Consider the following 23,303-nt stretch of genomic DNA (forward strand, 5'->3'; position numbering starts at 1 on the left):
CCCAAAAAACCCCAAAATTCCCTCTCAAAACCCCAAATTCCTGCCCAAAAAAACCCTAAATTATCCCCAAAATTCCCCCTCAAAACCCCAAATTCCTGCTCAAAAAACCCCCAAATTATCCCCAAAATTCCCCCTCAAAACCCCAAATTCCTGCCCAAAAAAACCCCAAAATTCCCCCTCAAAACCCCAAATTCCTGCCCAAAAAACCCCAAATTATCCCCAAAATTCCCCCTCAAAACCCCAAATTCCTGCCCAAAAGAACCCCAAATTATCCCCAAAATTCCTTCTCAAATCCCCAAATTCCTGCCCAAAAAACCCCAAATTATCCCCAAAATTCCTCCTCAAAACCCCAAATTCCTGCCCAAAAAACCCCAAATTATCCCCAAAATTCCTCCTCAAAACCCCAAATTCCTGCCCAAAAACCCCCAAATTATCCCCAAAATTCCCCCAAATTCCTGCCCAAAAAACCCCAAATTATCCCCAAAATTCCCCCTCAAAACCCCAAACTCCTGCCCAAAAAAACCCCAAAATTCCCCCTCAAAACCCCAAATTTCTGCCCAAAAAAACCCCAAATTATCCCCAAAATTCCTCCTCAAAACCCCAAATTCCTGCCCAAAAAAACCCCAAATTATCCCCAAAATTCCCCCTCAAAACCCCAAATTCCTGCCCAAAAAACCCCCAAATTATCCCCAAAATTCCCCCTCAAAACCCCAAATTCCTGCCCAAAAAACCCCAAATTATCCCCAAAATTCCCCCTCAAAACCCCAAATTCCTGCCCAAAAAAACCCCAAAATTCCTCCTCAAAACCCCAAATTCCTGCCCCAAAAACCCCAAATTATCCCCAAAATTCCCCCTCAAAACCCCAAATTCCAGCCCAAAAAACCCCAAATTATCCCCAAAATTCCCTCTCAAAACCCCAAATTCCTGCCCAAAAAAACCCCAAAATTCCCTCTCAAAACCCCAAATTCCTGCCCAAAAAAACCCCAAATTATCCCCAAAATTCCCTCTCAAAACCCCAAATTCCTGCCCAAAAAAACCCCCAAATTATCCCCAAAATTCCCTCTCAAAACCCCAAATTCCTGCCCAAAAAAAACCCCAAATGATCCCCAAAATTCCCCCTCAAAACCCCAAATTCCTGCCCAAAAAAACCCCAAAATATCCCCAAAATTCCCTCTCAAAACCCCAAATTCCTGCCCAAAAAAACCCCAAATTATCCCCAAAATTCCCCCTCAAAACCCCAAATTCCTGCCCAAAAAAACCCCAAATTATCCCCAAAATTCCCCCTAAAAAAACCCAAATTCATGCCCTAAAAATCCCAAAATTCCCCCAAAAACCCCCAAATTCCTGCCCAAAAAAACCCCAAATTATCCCCAAAATTCCCCCTCAAAACCCCAAATTCCTGCCCAAAAAAACCCCAAATTATCCCCAAAATTCCCCCTCAAAACCCCAAATTCCTGCCCAAAAAACCCCAAAATTCCCCCTCAAAACCCCAAATTCCTGCCCAAAAAAACCCCCAAATTATCCCCAAAATTCCCCCTCAAAACCCCAAATTCCAGCCCAAAAAACCCCAAATTATCCCCAAAATTCCCCCTCAAAACCCCAAATTCCAGCCCAAAAACCCCAAATTATCCCCAAAATTCCCTCTCAAAACCCCAAATTCCTGCCCAAAAAAACCCCAAATTATCCCCAAAATTCCCCCTCAAAACCCCAAATTCCTGCCCAAAAAAACCCCAAATTATCCCCAAAATTCCCCCTCAAAACCCCAAATTCCGGCCCAAAATCCCAAATTTCCCTCAAATTTCTTCCCAATTCCTCCCCAAAATTCCCAAATCCTCCCAAAATTCCCCCAAATTTCCCCCAAAAATTCCAAATTCCCCCCAAATCCCCACTTGAAACCCCCAAATTTCTCTCCAAAAATCCCAAATTCCCCCCAAAAGAAAAATTTCCACCAAATTCCCCCAAAACCCCCAAATTTTCCCTCGAGTGCTCCCCCAAAACCCCAAAATTCCCCCAAAATCCCAAATTCCCCCAAATCCCCACTTGAAACTCCCCAAAATCCAAAATTTCCCCCAAATTCCTCCCCAAATTTCCCCCAAATCCCCAAAATTCCTCCCAAAAATCCCAAATTTCCCCCAAAAATCCCAAATTTCCCCCAAAATTCCCCCCAAAAATCCCAAATTTCCTCCAAATTCCTCTCCAAATTCCCCCCAAATCCCCAAAAATTCCTCCCAAAATTCCCAAATTTCCCCCAAAATACCTCCCAAAAATCCCAAATTTCCCCCCAAATCCCCAAAATTCTCCCCAAAAATCCCAAATTTCCCCCAAAATTCCCCCCAAAAATCCCAAATTTTCCCCCAAATTCCACCCCAAATCCCAAAAATTCCCCCCAAAAATCCCAAATTTCCCCCAAATTCCTCCCTAAATTCCCCCAAATCCCCAAAATTCCCCCCAAAATCCCAAATTTCCCCCAAATTCCTCCCTAAATTTCCCCCAAAATCCCAAATTTCCCCCCAAATCCCCAAAATTCTCCCCAAAAATCCCAAATTCCCCCAAAAATCCCCCCAAAAATCCCAGTTTTCCCCCCAAATTCCTCCCAAAAATCCCAAATTTCCCCCAAATTCCTCCCCAAATCCCAAAAATTCCTCCCAAAAATCCCAAATTTCCCCCCAAAATCCCAAATTTCCCCCAAATTCCCCTTAAAAACCCCAAATTCCCCCCCAAAATTCCGAAATTTTCCCCAATAATTCCCAAATTTCCCCCAAATTCCTCCCCAAAAAATCCCAAAATTCCCCCCAAAAATCCCAAATTCCTCCCCAAAAATCCCAAAATTCCCCCAAAATTCCCCCAAAAATTCCCCCCAAAAATCCCAAATTCCTCCCCCAAGCCCCAAATTTCCCCCCAAAAATTTTAAATATCCCCCAAAAATCCCAAGTTTCCCCCAAATTTCCCCCCAAAAATCCCAAATTTCCCCCAAATTTCCTGAATTTTCCCCAATAATTCCCAAATTTCCCCCAAACTCCTCCCCCAAAAATCCCAAAATTCCCCCCAAAAATCCCAAATTCCCCCCAAAAACCCCAAATTTCCCCCAAAAATCCCAAATTTCCCCCAATTATTCCTCCCAAACCCCAAATTCCTCCCCAAAAATCCCAAATTTCCCCCAAATTCCTCCCCAAATCCCCAAAATTCCTCCCAAAAATCCCAAATTCCCCCCCAAAATCCCAAATTTCCCCCAAATTCCCCCAAAAACCCCCAATTCCCCCCAAAATTACCAAATTTTCCCCAATAATTCCCAAATTTCCCCCAAATTCCTCCCCCAAAAATCCCAAAATTCCCCCCCAAAATCCCAAATTCCTCCCCAAAAACCCCAAATTTCCCCCAAAAATCCCAAATTTCCCCCAATTATTCCTCCCAAACCCCAAATTCCTCCCCAAAAATCCCAAAATTTCCCCCAAAATTCCCCCAAAAATCCCAAAAATTCCCCCCAAAAATCCCAAATTCCTCCCCCAAACCCCAAATTTCCCCCCAAAAATTTCAAATATCCCCCAAAAATCCCAAATTTTCCCCAAATTCCCCCCAAAAATCCCAAATTTCCCCCCAAAATCCCAAATTTCCCCCAAATTTCCCCCTAAAAATCCCAAATTTCCCCCAATAATTCCCAATTTCCCCCAAAATTCCCGAATTCCCGCGGTCCCCACCGGAGGCACCACTTGTGCACGGGGATGTTCCAGTTCTGCCAGAAGTAGGTGATGGACTCCGAGTTCCTGGGGGGCAAAAAACCAGCTCAGGGACCCCAAAATCACCCCAAAATCCACCCCAAAATCACCCCAAAATCACCCCAAAATAATCCAAAAAACCACCCCAAAATCACCCCAAAATCACCCCAAAATCACCCCAAAAACCACCCCAAAATCACCCCAAAATCATCCTAAAATCAGCCCAAAAATCACCCCAAAATCATCCTAAAATCACCCCAAAATCAGCCCAAAATCATCCCAAAATCACCCCAAAATAATCCCAAAAACCATCCCCAAATCATCCAAAAATCACCCTAAAATAATCCTAAAAACCACCCAAAATTATCCTATAAATCACCCCAAAATCATCCCAAAATCACCTCAAAATCACCCTAAAATAAGCTCAAAAATCACCCTAAAAAATCACCCCAAAATCAGCCCAAAACCACCTCAAAAAACACCCCAAAATCACCCTGAAATCACCCCGAAATCACCCCAAAAAACACCCCAAAATCACCCCGAAATCACCCCGAAATCACCCCAAAAACCACCCCAAAATCACCCCAAAAACCACCCCAAAATCAGCCCAAAAATTACCCCAAAATCATCCTAAAATCACCCCGAAATCACCCCAAAAACCACCCCAAAATCATCCCGAAATCAGCCCAAAAATTACCCCCAAATCATCCTAAAAATACCCCAAAATCACCTCAAAATCATCCAAAAAATCACCCCAAAATCACCCCGAAATCACCCCAAAATCCTAAAAATCACCCTAAAATCACCCCAAAATCACCCCAAAAACCACCCCAAAATCACCCCAAAATCATCCTAAAAATCACCCCGAAATCAGCCCCAAAATCATCCCCAAATCATCCTAAAATCACTCCAAAATCACCCCCAAAATCACCCGGAAATAACCCCAAAATCACCCTAAAAATAACCCCCAAAATACGCCAAAATCACCCTAAAAATCACCCAAAATCACCCCAAAATTCCCCGAAATCACCCCAAAATCACAAAAAAAATCCCAAAATCACCCCAAAATCACCCCGAAATCACTCCAAAATCACCCTAAAATCATCCCAAAAATCACCCCAAATCGCCCCAAAATCACCCCAAAATCACCTCAAAATAATCCTAAAAATTAGCCCAAAATCACCTCAAAAATCACCCCAAAATCACTCCAAAATCACCCCAAAATCACTCCAAAATCACCCCAAAATCACTCCAAAATCACCCCAAAATCATCCCAAAATCACCCCAAAATCATTCAAAAATCACTTCAAAAATCACCCCAAAATCACCCTAAAATCATCCAAAAAATCACCCCAAATCGCCCCAAAATCATCCAAAAATCAACCCCAAATCAGCCCAAAATCACCTCAAAAATCACCCCAAAAATAACCCCAAATCACCCCAAAAATCATCACAAAAACACCCCAAAATCACCCCAAAATCACCCCAAAATCCCCCCAAAATCCCCTTTTTTCTCCCCAAAATCCCAAATTTTCTCCCAAATTCCCCCCAAATCCTCCCCAAAATCCCCTTTTTTCACCCCCAAACCCCCCCAAAATCCCCCAATTTCCCCCCTAAAATCCCAAATTTTCTCCCCCAAATCCCCTCAAACCTCCCCAATTCCCCAATTTCCCCCCAAAACCCCCCAAAATCCCAAATTTTCTCCCCCAAATCCCCCCTTTTTCTCCCCAAAATCCCAATTTTCCCCCCCAAAATCTCGATTTTCCCCCAAAATCCCGATTTTCCCCCAAAATCCCCTTTTTCTCCCCAAAATCCCCCTAAAATCCCAAATTTTCTCCCCCAAACCCCCCAAAAATTCCCCCAAAATGCCCCAAAATCCCAAATTTTCTCCCAAATCTCTCCCCCAAACCCCCCCAAAATCCCCTTTTTCCCCCCAAATCCTCCCAAAATCCCCTTTTTTCTCCCCAAAATGGCCCAAAATCCCAAATTTTCTCCCCCAAATCCCCCAATTTCCCCCCAAAATGCCCCAAAATCCCAAATTTTCTCCCCCAAACTCCCCCCAAACCCCCCCAAAACCTCCCCAAAATCCCCAAATTCCCCCCAAATCTCCCCCAAAATCCCGTTTTTTCACCCCAAATCCTCCCAAAATCCCGATTTTTCCCCCCAAAATGCCCCAAAATCCCGATTTCCCCCCCCAAAATCCCCTTTTTTCTCCCCAAATCCTCCCAAAATCCCGATTTTCCCCCCAAATCTCCCCCAAAATCCCGATTTTCCCCCCAAACTGCCCCAAAATCCCGATTTTCCCCCCAAACTGCCCCAAAATCCCGATTTTCCCCCCAAACTGCCCCAAAATCCCGATTTTCCCCCCAAACTGCCCCAAAATCCCGATTTTTCCCCCCAAAATCCCGATTTTCCCCCCAAACTGCCCCAAAATCCCGATTTTTCCCCCCAAATCCCCTTTTTTCCCCCCAAAATGCCCCAAAATCCCGATTTTCCCTCCAAATCCCCATTTTTCTCCCCAAACCCCCCCCAAAATCCCCTTTTTTCTCCCCCCAAATCCCCCTTTTTCTCCCCAAAATGCCCTAAAATCCCAAATTTTCTCCCAAATCTCTCCCCAAACCCCCCCAAAATCCCCCTAAAATGCCCCAAAATCCCAAATTTTCTCCCCAAAATCCCAAATTTTCTTCCCCAAATCCCCTTTTTTCTCCTCAAAATCCCCTTTTTTCTCCCCCAAAATCCCGATTTTTCCCCCCAAAATCCCGATTTTTCCCCCCAAAATCCCCTTTTTCTCCCCAAACCCCCCTAAAATCCCAAATTTTCTCCGCCAAACCTCCCCAAATCCTCCCTAATTCCCCCCCTAAAATCCCAAATTTTCTCCCCAAATCTCCCAAATCCCCCCCAAAACCTCCCCAAAATCCCCTTTTTTCTCCCCAAAATGCCCCCAAAATCCCAAATTTTCTCCCCCAAACTCCCCCCAAACCCCCCCCAAACCTCCCCAAAATCCCCAAATTCCCCCCAAATCTCCCCCAAAATCCCCTTTTTTCACCCCAAATCCTCCCAAAATCCCGATTTTTCCCCCAAACTGCCCCAAAATCCCAAATTTTCTCCCCAAAATCCTGATTTCCCCCCAAATCCCCTTTTTTCTCCCCAAAATCCCCCCCAAAATCCCCTTTTTTCTCCCCAAAATCCCCCCCAAAATCCCCTTTTTTCTCCCCCAAATCCCCTTTTTTCACCCCAAATCCCCCCAAAATCCCGATTTTTCCCCCCAAAATCCCAAATTTTCTCCCCAAAATCCCATATTTTCTCCCCCAAATGCCATTTTTCCCCCCAAACTGCCCCCAAATCCCCCAATTTCCCCCCAAACTGCCCCAAAATCCCGATTTTCCCCCCAAAATCCCGATTTTCCCCCCAAAATCCCGATTTTTCCCCCAAAATGCCCTTTTTTCTCCCCAAAATCCCCCCCAAAATCCCAAATTTTCTCCCCCAAACCTCCCCAAATCCCCCCAAAATCCCAATTTTTCTCCCCAAAATCCCCTTTTTTCTCCCCCAAAATCCCATTTTTTCTCCCCCAAATCCCATTTTTTGCCCCCAAAATCCCGATTTTCCCCCCCAAAATCCCGATTTTTCCCCAAAATCCCGATTTTCCCCAAAATCCGGATGTTTCCCCCCAAATCCTCCCTCCCTGCCCACCACCAGTCGCGGTAGAACTCGCGGTCCCCGAACTGCAGCAGCTCGGCCACCACGTTCAGGCACGAGTGGAAGAACCAGTAGAAGAAAATCAGCCAGATCAGGTGGTTGGGAACCTGCAGGGGGGGTGAAACACGGGCATTTTGGGGGAAAAAACGGGGATTTTGGGCAAAAAATGGGGATTTTGGGGGAAAAATGGGATTTTTTGGGGGAAAAAATGGGATTTTTGGGGGGAAAAATGGGATTTTTTGGGGGAAAAAATGGGATTTTTGGGGGGATTTTTGGGGATTGCGGAGAAAATTTGGGATTTTGGGAGATTTGGAGTGGAATTTTGGGGGAAAAAATGGGGATTTTGGGCAAAAAATGGAAATTTTTAGGGGAAAAAAATGGGGATTTTGGGGGGAAAAATGGGATTTTTGGGGGGAAAAAATGGGATTTTTGGGGGGATTTTTGGGGATTGGGGAGAAAATTTGGGATTTGGGGAGATTTGGAGCGGAATTTTGGGGGAAAAAATGGGGATTTTGGGAAAAAATGGGATTTTTTGGGTGAAAAAATGGGATTTTTGGGGGAAAAATGGGATTTTTTGGGGGAATTTGGGGGTTTGGCAGGAGTGGAAGAACCAGTAGAAGAAAATCAGCCAGATCAGGGGGTTGGGAACCTGGGGGGGGGTGAAACACGGAGATTTTGGGGGAAAAAACGGGGATTTTGGGCAAAAAAAATGGAAATTTTGGGGAAAAAAATGGGATTTTTGGGGAAAAAATGGGATTTTTTGGGGAAAAATGGGAATTTTGGGGGGAAAATGGGAATTTTGGGGGGATTTTTGGGGATTTGGGAGATTTGGAGTGGAATTTTGGGGAAAAAATGGGGATTTTGGGAAAAAATTGTGATTTTCGGGGAAAAAATGGGATTTTTGGGGGATTTTGGGGCTTTGGCAGGAGTGGAAGAACCAGTAGAAGAAAATCAGCCAGATCAGGTGGTTGGGAACCTGGGGAGGGGGTGAAACACGGGCATTTTGGGGGAAAAAACGGGGATTTTGGGCAAAAAATGGGGATTTTGGGGGGAAAAATGGAAATTTTGGGCAAAAAAATGGGATTTTTTGGGGAAAAAATAGGAATTTTTGGGGGAAAAATGGGAATTTTGGGGGGATTTTTGGGGATTTGAGAGGGGATTGGGGAGAAAATTTGGGATTTGGGGAGATTTGGAATGGAATTTTGGGGGAAAAAATGGGGATTTTGGGAAAAAAATGGGGATTTTTGGGGAAAAATGGGGATTTTTGGGGGGATTTTGGGGGTTTGGCAGGAGTGGAAGAACCAGTAGAAGAAAATCAGCCAGAGCAGGTGGTTGGGAACCTGCAGAGGGGGGGAAACACGGGAATTTTGGGGGAAAAAACGGGGATTTTGGGCAAAAAATGGAAATTTTGGGGGAAAAAATGGAAATTTTGGGAAAAAAAATGGGATTTTTTGGGGAAAATGGGATTTTTTGGGGGAAATTTTGGGGATTTGAGAGGGGATTGGGGAGAAAATTTGGGATTTGGGGAGATTTGGAGTGGAATTTTGGGGGAAAAAACGGGATTTTTGGGAAAAAAATGGGATTTTGGGGGAAAAATGGGATTTTGGGGGAAAAATGGGATTTTTTTGGGCGGAAAATGGGAATTTTGGGGGGATTTTGGGGGATTTGGGAGATTTGGAGTGGAATTTTGGGGAAAAAATGGGGATTTTGGGGAAAAATGGGATTTTTTGGGGAAACATGGGATTTTTGGGGGGATTTTTGGGGTTTGGCAGGAGTGGAAGAAGCAGGAGAAGAAAATCAGCCAGAGCAGGGGGTTGGGCACCTGGGGGGGGGTGAAACACGGGCATTTTGGGGGAAAAAACGGGGATTTTGGGCAAAAAATGGGAATTTTGGGGAAAAAAATGGGGATTTGGGGGGAAAAAAGGGATTTTTTGGGGAAAAAATGGGATTTTTTGGGGAAAAATGGGATTTTTGGGAGGATTTTTGGGGATTGGGGAGGGGATTGGGGAGAAAATTTGGGATTTGGGGAGATTTGGAGTGGAATTTTGGGGGAAAAAATGGGGATTTTGGGAAAAAAATGGAAATTTTGGGGAAAAAAATGGGAATTATGGGGAAAAAATGGGATTTTTTAGGGGAAAAATGGGAATTTTGGGGGGATTTTTGGCGATTTGAGAGGGGATTGGGGAGAAAATTTGGGATTTGGGAGTTTTGGAGTGGAATTTTGGGGGAAAAAAATGGGGATTTTGGGCAAAAATGGGATTTTTTGGGTGAAAAATGGGATTTTTGGGGGGATTTTGGGGGTTTGGCAGGAGTGGAAGAAGCAGGAGAAGAAAATCAGCCAGATCAGGGGGTTGGGAACCTGCAGAGGGGGAAACACGGGGATTTTGGGGGAAAAAACGGGGATTTTGGGCAAAAAATGGGGATTTTGGGGAAAAAATGGGAATTTTGGGCAAAAAAATGGGATTTTTTAGGGGAAAAATGGGATTTTTGGGGGAATTTTTGGGGATTTGGGAGAATATTTGGGATTTGGGGAGATTTGGAGTGGAATTTTGGGGGAAAAAATGGGGATTTTGGGAAAAAATGGTGATTTTGGGGGAAAAATGGGGATTTTTGGGGGAAAAAATGGCGATTTTTGGGGAAAAAAATGGGATTTTTGGAGGAAAAAATGGGATTTTTTGGGGAAAAAATGGGAATTTTGGGGGGATTTTTGGGGATTAGGGAGATTTGGAGTGGAATTTTGGGGGAAAAAATGGAGATTTTGGGAAAAAATGGGATTTTTGAGGAAAAAATGGGGATTTTGGGGGAAAAATGGGATTTTTGGGTGAAAAATGGGAATTTTGGGGGGATTTTGGGGGTTTGGCAGGAGTGGAAGAAGCAGGAGAAGAAAATCAGCCAGATCAGGGGGTTGGGCACCTGGGAGGTGGGTGAAACACGGGCATTTTGGGGGAAAAAACGGGGATTTTGGGCAAAAAATGGGGATTTTGGGCAAAAAATGGAAATTTTGGGAAAAAAAATGGGATTTTTTGGGGGAAAAATGGGATTTTTGGGTGAAAAAATGGGATTTTTTGGGGGGAAAAAATGGGATTTTGGGGATTTGAGAGGGGATTGGGGAGAAAATTTGGGATTTGGGGAGATGTGGAGTGGAATTTTGGGGGAAAAAATGGGGATTTTGGGAAAAAATGGGATTTTGGGGAAAAATGGGATTTTTTGGGGAGAAAAACGGGGATTTTGGGCAAAAAAATGGGGATTTTGGGGGAAAAATGGGATTTTTTGGGGGAATTTTTGGGGATTTGGGAGAAAATTCGGGATTTTGGGAGATTTGGAGTGGAATTTTGGGGGGAAAAAATGGGGATTTTGGGAAAAAATGGGGATTTTTGGGGGGAAAAATGGGATTTTTTGGGGGAAAAATGGGATTTTGGGGGGATTTTGGGGGGTTTGGCAGGAGTGGAAGAACCAGTAGAAGAAAACCAGCCAGAGCAGGGGGTTGGGCACCTGCAGAGGGGTGAAACACGGGCATTTTGGGGGAAAAAACGGGGATTTTGGGCAAAAAATGGAAATTTTGGGCAAAAAAATGGAAATTTTGGGCAAAAAAATGGGATTTTTGGGGGGAAAAATGGGATTTTTTTAGGGGGAAAATGGGAATTTTGGGGGGATTTTTGGGGATTTGGGAGAAAATTTGGGATTTGGGAGATGTGGAGTGGAATTTTGGGGGGAAAAATGGGGATTTTGGGAAAAAATGGGATTTTTGGGTGAAAAAATGGGATTTTTTTGGGGAAAAATGGGAATTTTGGGTGGAAAAATGGGTATTTTGGGGGGATATTGGGGATTGGGGAGAAAATTTGGGATTTTGGGAGATTTGGAGTGGAATTTTGAGGGAAAAAATGGGAATTTTGGGAAAAAAACGGGAATTTTGGGGGGAAAATGGGATTTTTTGGGGGGAAAAATGGGATTTTTGGGGGGATTTTTGGGGATTTGAGAGGGGATTTGGGATTTTGGGAGATTTGGAGTGGAATTTTGGGGGAAAAAATGGGGATTTTGGGAAATAATGGGATTTTTGGGTGAAAAAATGGGATTTTTTGGGGAAAAAATGGGATTTTGGGGGAAAAATGGGATTTTGGGGATTTGAGAGGGGTTTGGAAGGGGATTGGGGAGAATATTTGGGATTTTGGGAGAGTTCGGGGAGATTTTGGGGGAAAAAATGGGGATTTTGGGAAAAAATGGAATTTTGGGGAAAAAATGGGGATTTTGGGGGAAAAATGGGATTTTTGGGGGGAAATGTGATTTTTTGGTGAAAAAATGGGAATTCTGGGGGGAAAATGGGATTTTTTGGGGGAAAAATGGGAATTTTGGGGATTTGAGAGGGGATTGGGGAGAAAATTTGGGATTTTGGGGGAAAAAATGGGATTTTGGGCAAAAAAATGGGATTTCTTAGGGGAAAAATGGGATTTTTGGGGGGAAAAATGGGAGTTATGGGCGGATTTTTGGGGATTGGGGAGAAAATTTGGGATTTGGGGAGATTTGGAGTGGAATTTTGGGGGAAAAAATGGGGATTTTGGGAAAAAAATGGGAATTTTGGAAAAAAAATGGCGATTTTTGGGGAAAAAATGGGATTTTTGGGGGGGAAAATGGGAATTTTGGGGGGATTTTTGGGGATTTGGGAGAAAATTTGGGATAAAATTCAGGATTTTGGGAGAGTTTGCGGGGAAAACATGGGGATTTTGGGAAAAAATGGAATTTTTTGGGGAAAAAATTGGATTTTTTGGGGAAAAAATGGGATTTTTTGGAGGATTTGGGGGGGATTTTTGGGAATTTCGGGGCATTTTGGGGGGAATTTGGGGATTTTGGGGGGGATTTGGGGGGATTTTTGGGATTTTGGGTAATTTTGAGGGGAAATTTGGGGAATTTTGGGTGAAATTTGGGGAATTTTGAAGGATTTTGGGGAAAATTTGGGGATTTTTGGGGGATTTTGGTGGATTTAGGGGAATTTTTGGGGAAATTTGGGGAAATTTGGGGATTTTGGGGTTCCTGACTCACGGCCAGCTTCAGGAGGCGCTCGATGATCCGAGAATAATCCATGTCCTGGGGGGGAGAAAAGGGGAAATTTGGGGTTTTTTGGGGGGAATTTGGGATTTTTGGGGGCATTTTTGGGGATTTTGGGTCATTTTGGGGGAAATTGGGGGAAATTGAGGGGGGATTTGGGGGAAAATTGGGGTTTTAGGGGGAGTTTTGGGGGATTTTGGGGGGAATTTTGGATTTTTGGGGGATTTTGGGGGGATTTGGGGTTTTGGGGGAATTTAGAAGGGTTTGAGGGGGGATTTGGGATTTTTTGGGGGGATTTTTGGGGGGATTTAGGGGGAATTTGGGGTTTTGGGGCATTTTTGGGGATTTTGGGTCATTTTGGGGGAAATTGGGGGAAATTGAGGGGGGATTTGGGGGAAAATTGGGGTTTTGGGGGGATTTTGGGGGATTTTGGGGGGAATTTGGGATTTTGGGGGGATTTTTTAGGGGAATTTGGGGTTTTGGGGGAATTTAGAGGGGTTTGGGGGGGATTTGGGATTTTTTGGGGGGATTTTTGGGGGGATTTAGGAAGGATTTGGGGTTTTTCGGGGGAATTTCAGGGATTTTGGGTCATTTTGGGGGAAATTGAGGGGGGATTTGGGGGAAATTTGGGGTTTTAGGGGGAGTTTTGGGAGATTTTGGGGGGGATTTAGGGGGAATTTGGGATTTTTGGGGGGGATTTGGAGGATTTTGGGGGGGTTTGAGGGGCAATTTGGGAATTTTTGGGGGGATTTTGGGGGGATTTTGGGGTTTTGGGGGAATTTAGAGGGGTTTGAGGGGGGATTTGGGATTTTTTTGTGGGGATTTTTGGGGGGATTTAGGGAGAATTTGGGGTTTTGGGGGGATTTAGGGGGGTTCTGAGGAGGGATTTGGGGGGAATTTGGGGTTTTTGGGGGGAATTTTAGGGGATTTGGGGATTTTGGGGGGGATTTGGGGTTTTTTGGGAAGGAATTTTTAGGAAATTTGGGGATTTTGGGGGAATTTGGGGGTTTTGGGGGGAATTTTTAGGAAATTTGGGGTTTTTGGGGGAATTTTGGGTTTTTGGGGGGGAATTTTTAGGAAATTTGGGGATTTTGGGGGGAATTTGGGGTTTTTGGGTGGAAATTTTTGAGAAATTTGGGGATTTTTGGGGGGAATTTGGGGTTTTTGGAGGGGAATTTTTAGGAAATTTGGGGATTTTGGGGGGAATTTGGGGTTTTGGGGGGGGAATTTTTAGGGAATTTGGGGATTTTGGGGGGAATTTGGGGTTTTTGAAGGGGAATTTTCAGGGAATTTGGGGAATTTAGGGTTTTTTGGGGGTATTTTTAGGAAATTTGTGGATTTTTGGGGGGAATTTGGGGTTTTTGGAGGGGCATTTTAGGAAATTTGGGGATTTTTTGGGGAATTTGGGGTTTTTGGGGGGAATTTTTAGGAAATTTGGGGATTTTGGGGGGGATTTGGGGTTTTTGGGGGGAATTTTTGGGAAATTTGGGGATTTTGGGGTTTTTGGGGGGGAATTTTCGGGAAATTTGGGGATTTGGGGGGAATTTGGAGTTTTGGGGGAGAATTTTTAGGAAATTGGGGTTTTTGGGGGGAATTTGGGGTTTTTGGGGGAGAATTTTCAGGAAATTTGGGGATTTTGGGGGGAATTTGGGGGTTTTGGGGGGAATTTTTAGGAAATTTGGAGATTTTGGGGGGAATTTGGGGTTTTTGGGGGGGAATTTTTAGGAAATTTGGGAATTTTGGGGGGAATTTGGGGTTTTTGGGGGGGAATTTTCAGGAAATTTGGGGTTTTTGGGGGGAATTTGGGGTTTTTTGGGGGGAATTTTCAGGAAATTTGGGGATTTTGGGGGGAATTTGGGGTTTTTGGAGGGGAATTTTTAGGAAATTTGGGGATTTTGGGGGGAATTTGGGGTTTTTGGGGGGGAATTTTTAGGAAATTTGGGAATTTTGGGGGGAATTTGGGGTTTTTTGGGGGGAATTTTCAGGAAATTTGGGGATTTTGGGGGGAATTTGGGGTTTTTGGGGGGGAATTTTTAGGGAATTTGGGGATTTTTGGGGGAATTTGGGGTTTTTGAGGGGGAATTTTTAGGAAATTTGGGAATTTTGGGGGGAATTTGGGGTTTTTTGGGGGGAATTTTCAGGAAATTTGGGGATTTTGGGGGGAATTTGGGGTTTTTGGGGGGGAATTTTCAGGAAATTTGGGGATTTTGGGGGAATTTGGGGTTTTTGGGGTGGAAATTTTTGAGAAATTTGGGGATTTTTGGGGGGAATTTGGGGTTTTTGGAGGGGAATTTTTAGGAAATTTGGGGAATTTGGGGTTTTTGAAGGGGAATTTTTAGGAAATTTGTGGATTTTTGGGGGGAATTTGGGGTTTTTGGGGCGGGAATTTTTAGGAAATTTGGGGATTTTTAGGAAATTTGGGGTTTTTGAAGGGGAATTTTTAGGAAATTTGGGGATTTTGGGGGGAATTTGGGGTTTTTGGGGGGGAATTTTTAGGGAATTTGGGGATTTTTGGGGGAATTTGGGGTTTTTGGGGGGGAATTTCCAGGAAATTTGTGGATTTTGGGGGGAATTTGGGGTTTTTGGGGGGGAATTTTTAGGAAATTTGGGGTTTTTGGGGGGAATTTGGGGTTTTTGGGGGGGAATTTTTAGGAAATTTGGGGTTTTTGGGGGGAATTTGGGGTTTTTGGGGGGAATTTTTAGGAAATTTGGGGATTTTGGGGGGAATTTGGGGTTTTAGGGGGGGAATTTTTAGGAAATTTGGGGATTTTGGAGGGAATTTGGGGTTTTGGAGGAGAATTTTCAGGAAATTTGGGGGTTTTGGGGGGAATTTGGGGTTTTTTGGGGGGGAATTTTCAGGGAATTTGGGGATTTTGCGGTAATTTGGGGTTTTTGGGGGAAATTTTCAGGAAATTTGGAGATTTTGGGGGGAATTTGGGGGTTTTGGGGAGAATTTTCACGAAATTTGGGGATTTTGGGGGGAATTTGGGGTTTTTGGGGGGGAATTTTTAGGAAATTTGGGGTTTTTGGGGTGGAATTTTCAGAAAATTTGGGGACTTTTGGGGGGAATTTGGGGTTTTTGGGGAGAATTTTCAGAAAATTTGGGGATTTTGGGGGGAATTTGGGGTTTTTGGAGGGGATTTTTAGGAAATTTGGGGTTTTTGGGGGAATTTTCAGGAAATTTGGGGATTTTTTGGGGGAATTTGGGGTTTTGGGGGGAATTTTCAGGAAATTTGGGGATTTTGGGGGACTTTGGGGTTTTTGGGGGGTATTTAGAGGGTTTCAGGGAATTTGGGGAGGGGGCTGCAGGGGTCCCCCCCCAGACTGACCCGGAAAGGTTTCATGGAATTCTGGATCGTGGGAACCATCCACTGCAAAGGGGGGAACAGCAGCTCCAGAAAAGCCCAAAAGAACCCAAAACAAACCCCAAAAAAATCCCCAAAAAAAACCCCAATCCCCCCACCAAAAAAAAAAAACAAACTCAAAATCACAAAAAATCCCAAAAATCCCTCAAAAAAACCCCCAAAAGCACCCAAAAAATCCCCAAAACACCCCAAAAAAACTCAGAAATTAAAAAAAAAATCACAAAAAAATCCCCAAATCAAAAAGAGCCTCAAAACCCCCCAAAAATTCCAAAAAATTAAAAAATCCCCCCCAAAAATCCCAAAAAAAGCCCCAAGAAATCACTAAAAAATCCCCCCAAAAAAACCCCAAAATCCTCCAAAAAACTCCCAAAAAACCCCAAACACCAAAAAAATCCCAAAAAAACCCCCCAAAAACCCCCAAAATCCCAAAACCCCAAAATTATCGAAAAACCCCCAAAAATCTCAAAAAAAACCCCCCAAAATCCCCCCAAAACCCCAAAAAAAGCCCCAAAAAACCCAAAAAAAACCCCAAAAACCACCCTAAAAACCCAAAAATCCCAAAAAGTCCAAAATAACCCTGAAAAGTCCCCCCAAAAACCCAAAATAAAAAAACCAGCCCAAAAACACAAAAAAAACCCCAAAACCCCCCAAAAAATCCCCAAAACCCAAAAAATCCCCCAAAAAATCCAATAAAACAAAAAAAAGCCAAAAAACCCCAAAAAATCCCCAAAAAATCCCACAAAACCCCATCAAAAATCCCAAAAAAACCCAAAAAACCAAAAAAAACCCCAAAAAACCCCCAAAATCCCCCAAAAAACCTGAAAAACCCCCAAAAAATCCAAAAAAGAACACAAAAATGTCAAAAAAATCCCAAAACCTCCCCCAAAATTTCCCCAAAAAATCCCATAAAAAACCCCCAAAAATATCAAAAAAACCCCAAAATGTCCCCCAAAATTTCCTTAAAAAATGCCCCAAAAAAAACCCCAAAAGAAGCAAAAAATATCAAAAACCCCCAAATTTCCCCCCAAAATTTCCTTAAAAAATCCCCAAAAAACCCCCCAAAAAATAAAAAAAACCCCAAAATTTCCCCCAAAATTTCATTTAAAAATCCCTCAAAAAAAAACCCAAAAAAAACAAAAAACCCCAAAACTTCCCCCAAAATTTAATTTAAAAATCCCCCCAAAAAAACCCAAAAGAAGCAAAAAATATCAATAACATCCCAAAATTTCCCCCAAAATTTAATTTTAAAATGCCTCAAAAAAAACCCAAAAGAAGCAAAAAATATCAAAAACATCCCAAAAGTCCCCCAAAATTTCATTTAAAAAAGCCCAAAAAGAAGCAAAAAATATCCAAAAAACCCCAAAACCTCCCCCAAAATTTCATTTTAAAAACGCCCCAAAAATCCCAAAAAGCACGAAAACAAAAAAACTCCGAAATCCGCCCAAAAATGCCCCGAAATTCCCCAAAAAAGCCCCAAAAACAACAACAAAAAAAACACCTAAAAAAATCCCGAAGCCCCGCCCCTTCTCCTGGCCCCGCCCCCTCTCCTAACCACGCCCCTCTCATGGTCCCGCCCCTCTCGTGGCCCCGCCCCTCCCTTGGCCCCGCCTTCTCCCGTGGCCCCGCCTCCTCCCGTGACCCCGCCCACTCTCGTGGCCCCGCCTCCTCCCGTGACCCCGCCCACTCTCGTGGCCCCGCCCCCCGCCGTGGCCCCGCCCCCCGCCGTGGCCCCGCCCCCTCACCTGCTGGATCAGCCCCACCAGGAGCTGCGTGAAGAACAACTGGAAAAGAGGGGGAGGGGATGGGGGGGGCAGCAGAGACCCCTCCCCAAATTCAGAGACCCCTCCCCCACCCCACAGACCCCTCCCCAAATTCAGAGAGCCCTCCCCCACCCCACAGACCCCTCCCCAAATTCAGAGAGCCCTCCCCCACCCCACAGACCCCTCCCCAAATTCAGAGAGCCCTCCCCCACCCCACGGACCCCTCCCCAAATTCAGGGAGCCCTCCCCCACCCCACAGACCCCTCCCCAAATTCAGGGAGCCCTCCCCCACCCCACGGACCCCTCCCCAAATTCACAGACCCCTCCCCCACCCCCAGACCCCTCCCCAAATTCAGAGAGCCCTCCCCCACCCCACGGACCCCTCCTCAAATTCAGGGAGCCCTCCCCCACCCCACAGACCCCTCCCCAAATTCAGGGAGCCCTCCCCCACGCCACAGACCCCTCCCCAAATTCAGAGAGCCCTCCCCCACCCCCAGACCCCTCCCCAAATTCAGAGAGCCCTCCCCCACCCCACGGACCCCTCCCCAAATTCAGGGACCCCTCCACCACCCCACGGACCCCTCCCCAAATTCAGGAGCCCTCCCCCACCCCACAGACCCCTCCCCAAATTCAGGGACCCCTCCCCCACCCCAGGGACCCCTCCCCAAATTCAGAGAGCCCTCCCCCACCCCAGGGACCCCTCCCCAAATTCAGGGAGCCCTCCCCCACCCCACGGACCCCTCCCCAAATTCAGGGAGCCCTCCCCCACCCCACAGACCCCTCCCCAAATTCAGGGAGCCCTCCCCCACCCCAGGGACCCCTCCCCAAATTCAGGGACCCCTCCCCCACCCCACAGACCCCTCCCCAAATTCAGGGAGCCCTCCCCCACCCCACAGACCCCTCCCCAAATTCCGGGAGCCCTCCCCCACACCACAGACCCCTCCCCAAATTCAGGGAGCTCTCCCCAATCCCAGGGACCCCTCCCCAAATTCACAGACCCCTCCCCCACCCCACGGACCCCTCCCCAAATTCAGGGAGCCCTCCCCAATCTCAGGGACCCCAAATCCCCTTGGGACCCCCCCAAATACCCCCAGATTTCCCCTGGGACCCCCCAAACCCCCTCTGGGACCCCCAAGTGCCCCCCAAATCCCCTCAGGACACCCCCCAAACCCTCCCTGGGACCCCTCAAATCCCCCAGGACCCCCCAAATCCCCCTGGGTCCCCCCAAACCCTCCCTGGGACCCCCCAAACCCCCCCTGGGACCCCCCAAATCCCCCCTGGGACCCCTCAAATCCCCCCCAGGGACCCCTCAAATTCCCCCTGGGACCCCCCAAACCCCCCCTGGGACCCCTCAAATCCCCCCAGAACCCCCCAAACCTTCCCTGGGACCCCCCCAGATCCCCTTGGGACCCCTCAAATCCCCCGGGGACCCCCCAAACCCACCCTGGGACCCTCCAAATCCCCTTGGGACCCCTCAAATCCCCCCTGGGACCCCCCCCAACCCCTCCCTGGGACCCCTCAAATCCCCTCGGGACCCCTCAAATCCCCCCTGGGACCCCCCAAATCCCCTTGGGACCCCTCAAATCCCCCCTGGGACCCCCCAAATCCCCTTGGGACCCCCCAAATCCCCCCTGGGACCCCCCAAATCCCCCCTGGGACCCCCCAAATCCCCCCCAGGGACCCCCAAATCCCCTCAGGAGCCCCCAGATCGCACCTGGGACCCCCCAAATCCCCCTCCAACCCCTCCCTGGGACCCCCAAAACCCCTCTGGGACCCCCCAAATCCCCTCAGGACACCCCAAACCCTCCCTGGGACCCCTCAAGTCCCCCCAGAACCCCCCAAACCCACCCTGGGACCCCCCAAATCCCCCCTGGGACCCCTCAAATCCCCCCTGGGACCTCCCAAACCCTCCCTGGAACCGCCCAAATCCCCTTGGGACCCCCCAAAATCCCCCAAAGGGACCCTCCAAATCCCCTTGGGACCCCTCAAATCCCCCCTGGGACCCCCCAAATCCCCCTGGGACCCCCCAAATCCCCTCGGGACCCCCCCAAACCCTCCCTGGAACCGCCCAAATCCCCTTGGGACCCCTCAAATCCCCCTGGGACTCCCCAACCCCTCCCTGGGACCCATCAAATCCCCCCTGGGGCCCCCCAAATCCCCCCCAGCCCCCCAAAATCCCCCCTGGGACCCCCCAAATCCCCCTGGGACCCCTCAAATCCCCCCCAGCCACCCTAAATTCCCAGTGGGACCCCACAAATCCCCCTGGGACCCCCCAAAATCCCCCAAAGGGACCCTCCAAATCCCCTTGGGACCCCTCAAATCCCCCCTGGGACCCCCAAAATCCCCCCTGGGACCCCCCAAATCCCCCCCAGCCCCCCCAAACCCTCCCTCGGAACCCCCAAACCCCCTCTGGGACTCCCAAACCCTCCCTGGGACCCCCCAAACCCCCTCTGGGAATCCCCAAACCCCCCCTGGGACCCCCCAAACCTCCTCTGGGACCCCCCAAACCCTCCCTGAGACCCCTCAAATCCCCCTGGGACTCCCCAACCCCTCCCTGGGACCCCCCAAATCCCCTTGGGACCCCTCAAACCCTCCCTGGGGACCCCCCAAATCCCCCAGGACCCTCCCAACCCCTCGCTGGGACCCCTCAAATACCCCAGAACTCCCCAAACCCTCCCTGGGACCCCTCAAATCCCCCTGGGACCCCCCAAATCCCCCTGGGACCCCCCAAAATCCCCCAAAGGGACCCTCCAAATCCCCTTGGGACCCCTCAAATCCCCCCTGGGACCCCCCAAATCCTCCCTGGGACCCCTCAAATCCCCCTAGGACCCCCAAAATCCCCCCTGAGACCCCTCAAATCCCCCCTGGGACTCCCAACCCCTCCCTGAGACCCCTCAAATCCCCCCTGGGACTCCCAACCCCTCCCTGGGACCCCTCAAATCCCCTCGGGACCCCTCAAATCCCCCCTGGGACCCCCCAAATCCCCCCTGGGACCCCTCAAATCCCCCCAGCCACCCTAAATTCCCAGTGGGACCCCATAAATCCCCCGGGGACCCCCCAAAATCCCGCAAAGGGACCCCTCAAATCCCCCCTGGGACCCCTCAAATCCCCCTTGGGACCCCCCAAACCCACCCTGGGACCCCCCAAATCCCCTTGGGACCCCTCAAATCCCCCCTGGGACCCCTCAAATCCCCCTTGGGACCCCCCAAACCCACCCTGGGACCCCCCAAATCCCCTTGGGACCCCTCAAATCCCCCCTGGGACCCCTCAAATCCCCCCTGGGACCCCCCAAACCCACCCTGGGACCCCCCAAATCCCCTTGGGACCCCTCAAATCCCCCCTGGGACCCCTCAAATCCCCCTTGGGACCCCCCAAACCCACCCTGGGACCCCCCAAATCCCCTTGGGACCCCTCAAATCCCCCCTGGGACCCCTCAAATCCCCCCTGGGACCCCCCAAACCCACCCTGGGACCCCCCAAATCCCCTTGGGACCCCTCAAATCCCCCCTGGGACCCCTCAAATCCCCCTTGGGACCCCCCAAACCCACCCTGGGACCCCCCAAATCCCCTTGGGACCCCTCAAATCCCCCCTGGGACCCCTCAAATCCCCCCTGGGACCCCCCAAACCCACCCTGGGACCCCCCAAATCCCCTTGGGACCCCTCAAATCCCCCCTGGGACCCCCCAACCCCTCCCTGGACCCCCCAAATCCCCTCAGGACACCCCCCAAACCTTTCCTGAGACCCCCCAAATCCCCCCTGGGACCCCTCAAATCCCCCCAGGAGCCCCCAAATCCCCTGGGGACCCCCCAGACCCCCCCAGCCCCCCGTCAGGTACCATCTCGCAGAGGCGGCGCAGCAGGAAGCGCTTCCTGAGGCGGGGGGAGCGCGGGAAGTTCAGCTCATAGCACAGCGTGGGGGCCAGCAGGAAATAGTACAGGTCTGGGGGGCACGGGGGGGTCAGGGACCCCCAAAACGGCCCCCAAAAACACGCTGGAAACACCCCAGAAACAGCCCCAAACACTCACTGGAAACACCCCAAAACAGCCCCAAAAACTCACTGGAAACACCCCAGAACAGCCCCAAAAACACCCTGGAAACACCCCAAAACAGCCCCAAAAACTCACTGGAAACACCCCAAAACAGCCCCAAAAACACCCTGGAAACACCCCAAAACAGCCCCAAAAACACCCTGGAAACACCCCAGAAACAGCCCCAAAAACTCACTGGAAACACCCCAAAACAGCCCCAAAAACACCCTGGAAACACCCCAGAAACAGCCCCAAAAACTCACTGGAAACACCCCAAAACAGCCCCAAAACTCACTGGAAATACCCCAAAACAGCCCCAAAAATCCCCCAAAATCACCCTCAAAATCCCCTAAAATTACCCCAAAAATCCCCTTAAAATCCCCTAAAATCACCCCCAAATTCCCCCCAAACAACCCCCAAAATCCCCTGAAATCACCCCCAAAATCCCCTAAAAATCCACCAAAACCACCTCAAAAATCTCCTAAAATCACCCCCAAAATCTCCTAAAATTACTCCTAAAATTACCCCAAAAATCCCTTAAAAATCCCCCCAAAACACCTCAAAAATCCCCTAAAATCACCCCCAAAATCCCCTAAAATTACCCCAAAAATCCCCCCAAAATCTCTTAAAAATCCCCCAAAACACCTCAAAAATCCCCTAAAATCACCCCCAAAATCCCCTAAAATCACCCCCAAAATCCCCCTAAAATCCCTTAAAATCCCCCCAAACACCCCAAAAATCCCCTAAAATCACCCCCAAAATCCCCTAAAATTACCCCAAAAATCCCCCCAAAATCCCTTAAAAATCCCCTCAAACAACCCCAAAATCCCCTAAAATCACCCCCCAAAATCCCCTAAAATCACCCCCAAAATCCCCAAAATCACCCCAAAAATCCCCTAAAATCCCCTAAAATCACCCCCAAAAATCCCCTAAAATCACCCCCAAAATCCCCTAAAATTACCCCAAAATCCCCCAAAATCTCTTAAAAATCCCCCATAACAACCCCAAAAATCCCCTAAAATCACCCATAATTCCCCCAAAACAACCCCGAAAATCCCCTAAAATCACCCCCAAAATCCCCTAAAATTACCCCAAAAATCCCCCAAAATCCCTTAAAAATCCCCTAAAATCACCCCAAAAATCCCCTAAAATCACCCCCCAAAATCCCCTAAAATCACCCCCAAAATCCCCCAAATCCCCTAAAAATCCCCCAAAACACCTCAAAAATCCCCTAAAATCACCCCCAAAATCCCCTAAAATTACCCCAAAAATCCCCCCAAACTCCCCTAAAAATCCCCCCAAAACACCCCAAAAATCCCCTATAATTACCCCAAAAATCCCCTAAAATTACCCCAAAAATCTCCCCAAAATCCCCTAACAATCCCCCCAAACAACCCCAAAAATCCCCTAAAATCACCCCCAAAATCCCCTAAAATTACCCCAAAAATCCCTTAAAAATCCCCCAAAAACACCTCAAAAATCCCCTAAAATCACCCCCAAAATCCCCTAAAATTACCCCCAAAATCCCCTAAAAATCGCCTAAAAACACCTCAAAAATCCCCTAAAATCACCCCCAAAATCCCCTAAAATCACCCCAAAAATTCCCCAAAATCTCTTAAAAATCCCCCAAAACACCTCAAAAATCCCCTAAAATCACCCCCAAAATCCCCTAAAATCACCCCCAAAATCCCCTAAAATCAC

General features: G+C 47.8%; 1 protein-coding gene across 1 annotated transcript in view; it reads right to left on the reverse strand.

Moving 5' to 3' along the window:
* DGAT1 (diacylglycerol O-acyltransferase 1) overlaps positions 1 to 23,303 on the reverse strand; it is a 51,322-nt gene that overhangs the window by 5,568 nt on the left and 22,451 nt on the right. The window contains exons 8-13 of the mRNA XM_059849132.1: positions 21,410 to 21,513; positions 17,557 to 17,595; positions 15,779 to 15,820; positions 12,444 to 12,488; positions 7,404 to 7,516; positions 3,696 to 3,761 (exon numbers count right to left, since the gene is read on the reverse strand). Coding sequence (XP_059705115.1) covers positions 3,696 to 3,761; positions 7,404 to 7,516; positions 12,444 to 12,488; positions 15,779 to 15,820; positions 17,557 to 17,595; positions 21,410 to 21,513 — 409 coding nt within the window. The remainder of the gene's footprint in view (positions 1 to 3,695; positions 3,762 to 7,403; positions 7,517 to 12,443; positions 12,489 to 15,778; positions 15,821 to 17,556; positions 17,596 to 21,409; positions 21,514 to 23,303) is intronic.

Source organism: Haemorhous mexicanus, chromosome 1, assembly GCF_027477595.1.
Source record: "Haemorhous mexicanus isolate bHaeMex1 chromosome 1, bHaeMex1.pri, whole genome shotgun sequence".
In the NCBI taxonomy this organism is placed as follows: domain Eukaryota; kingdom Metazoa; phylum Chordata; class Aves; order Passeriformes; family Fringillidae; genus Haemorhous; species Haemorhous mexicanus.